The sequence below is a fragment of the Tachysurus fulvidraco genome, chromosome 1, assembly GCF_022655615.1.
Source record: "Tachysurus fulvidraco isolate hzauxx_2018 chromosome 1, HZAU_PFXX_2.0, whole genome shotgun sequence".
Classification (NCBI taxonomy): domain Eukaryota; kingdom Metazoa; phylum Chordata; class Actinopteri; order Siluriformes; family Bagridae; genus Tachysurus; species Tachysurus fulvidraco.
In genome coordinates, this window is record NC_062518.1 from 17,856,306 (window position 1) to 17,864,450 (window position 8,145).

General features: G+C 42.4%; 1 protein-coding gene across 2 annotated transcripts in view; it reads left to right on the forward strand.

Annotated features, from left to right (window-relative positions):
• The first annotated feature begins 4,769 nt into the window (after positions 1-4,769).
• The window catches only part of insra (insulin receptor a), a 21,811-nt gene continuing 18,435 nt past the window's right edge, over positions 4,770-8,145 (forward strand). The window contains exons 1-2 of one of the 2 annotated variants that reach the window (XM_047817637.1): positions 4,770-5,635; positions 6,504-7,052. In XM_047817637.1, the coding sequence (XP_047673593.1) occupies positions 5,575-5,635; positions 6,504-7,052 (610 nt within the window). In that variant the 5' untranslated portion in view covers positions 4,770-5,574. The remainder of the gene's footprint in view (positions 5,636-6,503; positions 7,053-8,145) is intronic. The other variant, XM_027153649.2, reaches the window with a different exon arrangement.

Here is an 8,145-nt window from a genome sequence, read left to right on the forward strand (position 1 = left end):
CTTCCTTGTCGACTTCCTGTGTGAGAGCTTCACTGTTCAGTGCAGAGGTCCTGGGGATTATTATGGGATACGTTTCACTCCTCCACAGAGTGGTGTTAAAATGTGCAGATTCGGATTACAGTGAAACAGACAGCAATGTTTTTCTACACACAATTAACTCGTGTGTTTATTCTTCATCAGATACAGGAATAATAAGTGAATGTGTGACATTATGTGAACACAACTCTGTACAGATACGTTTAAATTGTGTGATTGCTCTTAAACATCTCTGTTCATGTGACACACGACATACCAAAAGAAGTAGTCCTGTTTCTTTATAAAGACTTTTTTAAGAATTAAATATTATTAATTATACACTAGCATTTATGGACATGTTTCTACTGCATGTTATCGCCATGTTTCTACTGCACTGTAGCAGTGGGAGGAAAGTACACTGAACTCAGACACACACACACACACACACACACTAACAGGTCAGTCATGTGCAGAACAGAATGCTTCACTTTATCACAAACACTTTTACAGGTTTACTTATTTTTCAGGTGTTCAGTAAAATCTCAGCAGCACGCGATTTTTCCACTAGAGGGCGCTGCTGATCTCACTGCTGATACACACCATGGCTTTTATTCCGTTGGTCTCTGTCTTCGATACACTGTCTTCTGTGTTAATGGGATGTTCAGTAGAGCAGTGTGCAGGTCACATGACCATCACATACAGTTAATATCCTATGCTAATTCAACAGGGTATTTCAATTTAGGGCAAGAGGAAGATATACATCAAGACTCTTGTGTTCCGCTCTTGACAGGTGAAGATCTTCCTCTTATTTTCCCTGTTTGTGTTTTTATTTATTTATGTGGGATCCTAAGTCTGTGTTCCAGTCCCAGTGCTGAGGTTTCAGTGATGAAGACTTCAGCTCTTCTGTACGTCACTGTGGATAACAGAGTGTCTAAATCAGAACACAGACGGCTTTACACACTCACTGGGAATAATCTACAGTCTGAGTGTAACCTTTAGTCTTAGTCCTTTATCATCAGAAGGGTTTGAACTGAACTGTCTGTTTCTTTCCTCCATTAGAGGAAGGTTGATACGGAGGCTTTAGTTCCCTGCAGGAACCGAACACGGATAACGTCCATCCGCTGCATGAGAGACAGGAACATGCTAAGTGCCATGATAAAGCGGTGTGAACCTGAGAGAGGAACATGACAACGATCTAAATCACGTCTAAACCATATACTGTACAGAGTCACTGTCGCATTCAGTCACTACATTCAGGTGCAATTCAACACTTTTACCTCACCGTTGACTCCTTTACCTCGTGCTCTATTTTCTTTACCTCATGCTCTGAGACAGTACAATGTGTGTCCTGGTCCTGAACAATGAAACACATGTACATCACACATACATCACCTCCTGCCCTGTTTACATCCTCTGTTCCCAGAAGAACAGTGTGTGTGTGTGTGTTTGTGTGAGAGAGAGAGAGAGAGAGAGCGAGCAGAAACATGTCACTAATCCCTGCCAAAAGTTAACGATGTGAAAAGGAAAACAGGGCGTCGACAGGACGAGGATGTTCTAAAATAAACGTCTAATAGTCTCCTAGACAACAGAATAACTGTTTGTCAGGGCAGAATGAGGCTGGGGATAGTTCTGAGATTGTGAGATTGTGAGCAAGGAGAACGATGTGAACGGTGCAGAAGGTGAACATGGCATTGTTGAGCTGTGTAATGGACATTCTGTGGGAGGACAAACACAGGAAATATGTGATGATATGAATAATGATGATGATGATGATGATGAAGCTCTTTCTGACCTCTCAGATGTAGCAGATCTTTCTCAGATAGGACACGAGTGTAGCCCTTGGAAGAGATTAACGATCATTTAGATTAAACATTTGGAAAGATAGTTGTTTTTTCAGATGTAAAGAAATTTGAGACCTCAGTTCTTTACTGGCAGCGGAAGGTTGGAGAAGATAAACTCATAATGTGTCAAAAAAAGAGATTCTGATTAAAAAAGATTCTTATGAAGCTATGGGGGGGGTCTCTACTGAAACAAAAATCTAATAAATTGGCCAATGACTTGTACATATATCACTTTGGATGTCTTTACTGTCCTCTCTTTTCTATCTGTCTCTCTTTTCCCTTTTCTTACATAATATTATGGATGTGATGAGGGTGGGCTCTTTAAACATTAACAGAGGGAGGGACGTCAATATAAATGCACTGATTTTAGAAACTATTCAATTAAAAAATATACCGGTCACTTTATTACAAGAAGCACTCCGATGATGATAACAATGTAGACTGGAGGAGACGGTGGAAGGAAGAATGTGAACAACTCTGAGTGCAGGGGAGCAGTTTTGTTTTAAAAAGGACTTGATTTTGTCCATTGTGGAGGTGGAGATGAGTTTTAATGGTAAAAATAGAAATAAAAATAGTCACACTTTTATTAATGAATGTTTATGCACCTAATAAACGTGTAGAACGTGCAGAGATCCTCAGAGGGACAGCGTTATGAACATCATGTTTTTCATTGTAACTTTGAACAAATGTTTTAAACTCATGGTATCTTAAGTATGTAACCTAGTGAGCAGCATTAATGTATTCAGTGTTAGAGATTTAAGCACTTATGTACGTCGCTCTGGATAAGGGGTCTGTCACATGCTGTAAATGTAAATGTGTGTGTGATAATGGGAGCTCATTGGAATTACACAGCTAACTTCGTATTGGATCGAGATGGGGAGGAGCCTCAGAATAGTAACATTCTTATTGATCTATTACATTAAATTGATCTAATTGATGTGCGGAGGGTAATAGTATGTCAGCAAATCAGACAGAGTCATTAATGCCTCTATAATCCCTGATAGTTCCTCTGATCATCACATGGTGACTATAGAGTTTAACACTGCAGCACCACCACACACTACGTATTACCACCATTTTAACATAAACTTATTACAAGATGAGTCCTTCTGTGGTCAATTTTGTAGGTTCTGGGAAATTTGGCAATCAAACAAGGAAAACTTTGACCTGCTGGTGGGAGGTGGGGAAAGCACAGAGAAAGGGTTAATGTCCAAATAATGGATACAATTGGAAAAAGATATTAGTGAGATGGAATCTATGGTTGACGGTAACAACGTCCGTATGAACAAAGGGTTAAAAAGATAGAAGTTTGAGCTTAAATCTCTACTGGAGATTTAAGGAAGGAGCACAACAAAAACAAATACTTCACCTCCGCCGTCTCTGTGACTTCTGATCATGTAAAATGAGGAGAATAACAACAGACATTTATAGTAAACTTTATGGACTCCCTCATTATGAACCCAAAAGCATGGACCAACTTTTAAATGAACTTCCCAAGCTAGAACTCGAGGACAGAGAGGTTCTGGATGCAGCGATTACCTTTTGACTAACTTTCTGAGGCTGTACAACAGATTTCAGTAAGACGTGCACCAGGAATATTTGGGTTACCTGCTGAATTTTACAAGAAATTCTGGCGTGTTTTCGGGAATGACATTTTAAGGTAATTTGTGAAGAGCCTTTGTTTCACAATCCCATAATACTAGCATAAATAATTGCCTGGTGAAAGCTGGATGTAGCAGGGTTGAGCATCTGAGGAATAGAAACAAATGGAGAACAGCTGTATCACTTCAGCCCATCACTGGGGTTCATGTCCTGGATGGATGGAGCGTGAGCAGCTTTACCTGGAGCCTGTAGGGCGGCGTTGGAGGCTCAGGCTTTACGGGGCAGATTACAATCAAGGCATTATACATTACCTGTGTGAAAGTATCTCACTGGCCTGTGCTCAGACAGTAAAGACTTGGAGGTGCTCAGAACTGTTTGGTCCTGACTTCAGAGGATGCTGGAGGTCTCTGTACAAGCCTTCTACTGAAAAACGTACAGCAGACCTACAGTGGAGACTTCTACATGGGGCAATAGCAACAAACAGACACGTGGCACACCTGAATCCAGCAATGCAGATGGAGTGAGTGCCCATTTTGTGGGGTAGAAGAGACAGTTGACCACTTGTTTACCCAGAGTGTGTGAGATTGAAAGGCCTTTTTAGTTTTTTAGAGCGCTGTTTTGAAGGACTGGCTGGAACATTTTCTCACAAATGCTACATTAGTGGTCCTAAATATAGATATCATGAAAGGAGGAAAATGTGTTATGGAATTTTTTGTCGGGTTCAGCTGAGTTGGCCACATGGAAGAACAAGCTGTTAGGGATTAGTTCAGTCAGTGTAGAGAAAGTGTTTAAAGGGATGGTGACTGCAAATTAAAATTGAGTACACTAAATAATATTCAAGGTTTCTCTGATGTAGGTGTGAGGGTTAGGGATATGGGATAGGTGTGAGGGTTAAGTGTGAATGTTAGGGTTAGGTGTGAGGGTTAAGTGTGAGGGTTAGGTGTGAGGGTTAAGTGCGAGGGTTAGGGTTAGGTGTGAGGGTTAGGTTTAGGTGTGAGAGTTAGGGTTAGGTGTGAGGGTTAAGTGTGAGGGTTAGGGTTAGGTGTGAGGGGAGCACTGTGTGAAGGTGGAGATGATAAATATCTAACTTTAAATGTATATGTGTACATGTAATGTGTGTGTACATGTGTGTACATGTAATGTATGTGTACATGTAATGTGTGTGTATGTATATCCCTCTCCCCCTGTCTCTCCCCCTGTCTCTCCCCCCTCTCTCTCCCTGTCTCTCCCCCCTCTCTCTCCCTGTCTCTATTTGTCCCCCCTGCCCCCCCTCTCCCTGTCTCTATTTGTCCCCCCCGTCCCCCCCCTCCCCCCGGTGTTGACACCGTCAGTGTGGTTGGTGTTCAGGATGCACAGAGTCTCATATGAAAGCTGCTTCCTCCGGCGTGGACAGAACAAATCCTGCCCTTGTGTTTGGACTGAACACTTTTTACTTCATAACGACGGAATTCACACTAACTTTGTAAAAACAATCTCAGCTGATGCTTCGCTTTTTTCTGCCGGCAGTAAATAATTCTTTGTCAGCTTTGTGACGGATTTGATTAATTTTACATTATTTTGCATCGCGTTTATTGGTGATTATGGAAATAAAAAGTGAGACGCTTGACGTGACTTAGTGTGCCTGTGTTAGCTTTAGCAGGTTTAGCATCGGCTAAAGAATAAGTGCATAAAACTTACATCAGCATTAACACATAACAGACAGTGTGATTAACTCGTGTGTTTTATTCCACTAAACTCTAGAAGTGTGTAAATAAACCCGTCGGTGGCGGAAATAAAAAGTTTGTGGATCCTTTTGTCACTAGCAAAGTTAGCTTTAGGGCTAGTTTGTCCGTTTGGCTTCGTGAGGAGATTTTATTTCCTTCAGGTGAAAATAATCCGCGCCAAAATGAAGACTTTGTTCAGATTAATAAAGAATAACGAGTTCAGGACACCAGTGAGTTTTGTGTCTGCTGCTGGACCTGAAGCTAAGCTAACAATCACAGCCTGCTAGTCAGTCATGCTAACTTTCACCACACGGTGACTTTCTTTTAGCTTTTATTTCTTTATTGAGATGTTGTTTTGGGTGTAAAACGGATTTTTTGCGTGAAAAGAAACCCTGTTCGGACAGATAAACATAATGAATCTCCGGAGTTTGTTTGTGTTTGTTGTGATGAACTGGCTTCAGATCAGTGCAGAAAGTAAGTAACTATTTAAATCTCTTATTATTTATTACATTTAATACAGATTTATTCACTATTAGTGATGAATGCAGGTTATTTCTGTACAAATACAGAGATATTCTTCCTACACGATGTATGTATAATAAACACTAAATCTGGTCTAAAGTCTTGAGGTGTGAAAATAAAAACAAACCCTGAAAAGTTCCAACCTGCTGCTTTCATTATATCAGTGACTATTTAACGTGATGTGGAAATGTTCTCGTTGTTATTTAAGTTAAATGTATTATATGATTATCTGTATTGTGTACGTGCAGTTAAAGGTGTGTTGTGTGTCATGTACAAGGTGAAGCAGCTCTACTGTATACCTCCCTCAGGTGTGTTGGGGGCGTGGCTAAGTGTATCAGGAACATGATTGGCTGTTGTGTAAATCAGTCAAGTGTTTCAATAAATTGTCATTCATTTCCTGTAGAGAAGAAAATACACCAAAATACAGAATCAAATGATGATATGTAACAGGTGTAGAGGTGACAGGCAGGAGTGTGTGTGTGTGTGTGTGTGTGTGTGTGTGTGTGTGTGTGTGTGTGTGTGTGTGTGAGGATTTGACACATTGCAGTTCTCCCAGTGAAGGTGCCCTACAGTATATTAGAGAGAATAAATGCAGTTGTGCTTTGACCTGAGTTCAGATCCAGAAACAGACGTGTCACTGCTTCACCCCACTGTCTTATGGCCTTGTTCACATGATCTGTTTTATTTATCTGTCCACTCCTCTGTTTTCTGCTCGTCTGTATGTTTATTCAATAGATTAATGTGCTGCTGCTGTATGTGTTCTCTTCTTCCTTCACTTCTTCCTTCTCCTGCTTTATGCTCTCACTCCTTTTTGCCCCAGTTTGTCAGAGTAAGGACATCAGGAACAATGTGACTAACATGCACTCTCTGGAGAACTGCACTGTGATCGAGGGCCACCTGAAGATCCTGCTGATGTTCCACACGAGAGCAGAGGACTTCCGGGGTCTGAGCTTCCCCAAGCTGACAGTAGTGACGGATTACCTGCTGCTGTTCCGGGTTTATGGCCTGGAGAGCCTGAGCGACCTGTTCCCCAACCTCACGGTCATCCGAGGTAACAACCTGTTCTTCAACTACGCCCTGGTCATCTTCGAGATGCTGCAGCTGAAGGAGATCGGACTGCACAGTCTGATGAACATCACACGCGGCGCCGTGAGGCTGGAAAAGAACCCGGACCTGTGTTACCTCTCTACACTCGACTGGTCACAGGTCCTCGACTCTGTGGAAGACAACTACATCACCACCAATAAAAACGAGGGAGAGTGTGGAGACGTGTGTCCCGGCATGGCCAGGGGCAAGACCATCTGCCCTCAGACCATCATCAACGGGCAGTTTGGTGCACGCTGCTGGACACAACGACACTGCCAACGTAGTGAGTAGTGTGTGTGTGTGTGTGTGGGAGTGTGTGTGTGTGTGGGAGTGTGTGTGTGTGTGGGAGTGTGTGTGTGTGTGGGAGTGTGTGTGTGTGTGTGGGAGTGTGTGTGTGTGTGTGGGAGTGTGTGTGTGTGTGTGGGAGTGTGTGTGTGTGTGTGGGAGTGTGTGTGTGTGTGTGGGAGTGTGTGTGTGTGTGGGAGTGTGTGTGTGTGTGGGAGTGTGTGTGTGTGTGGGAGTGTGTGTGTGTGTGAGGGAGTGTGTGTGTGCGAGTGTGTGAGGGTGTGTGTGTGAGGGGGTGTGTGTGTGTGCGAGTGTGTGAGGGGGTGTGTGTGTGCGAGCGTGTGTGTGCGAGCGTGTGTGTGTGAGGGAGTGTGTGTGTGTGTGTGAGGGAGTGTGAGGGAGTGTGTGTGTGTGTGTGTGAGGGAGTGTGTGTGTGTGTGAGGGAGTGTGTGAGATCTGTGTTTGTCCACTTCATTTGTCCACTCCTCCACTCAGACCTGTTCTTAGAACCATGAGTTTCACAGATCGTTCCTTACAGAGAAACGTGCCTAATAGTTTCCTGAAACATGTTCTCTCACATCCACAAGCACACACTCTGGTCTGAACGATTTCCTGCCATTATGTGGCCTTTTCCTGTTCGGAGGTCATGTGGTGAGAAAGAACATAAACACATCAGTAATGTGAACTTCATCACTGACACTGAAAAACAGACCATTTCTCTTCTTCATCACTGGGACTGTCGGATCATGTTACACATAAATTAAGGACTGGTTACTCATACACACACATACACACACACACACTCAGACATATATACATACACACACACACATATGGGGTCAGAATTGTTTCGTTATTCTGAATAAATACACTATGATCCACAAATAAGTATAAAGAGTTTCACAAATATTTTTACAAATTACATGCTGATTTACTCGCACTATCACAGTGTAATATGTACTGCAAAATACGATTAAAAAAAACAAATAAAAAACATTTGTTGCAGATTCGAGCCCAATCTGGTAACCCTGTATGGATTGTAGCCAGCATTAAGGGTTAGTTCAATTCTGCTTTCTTTGGAAACGATTTCA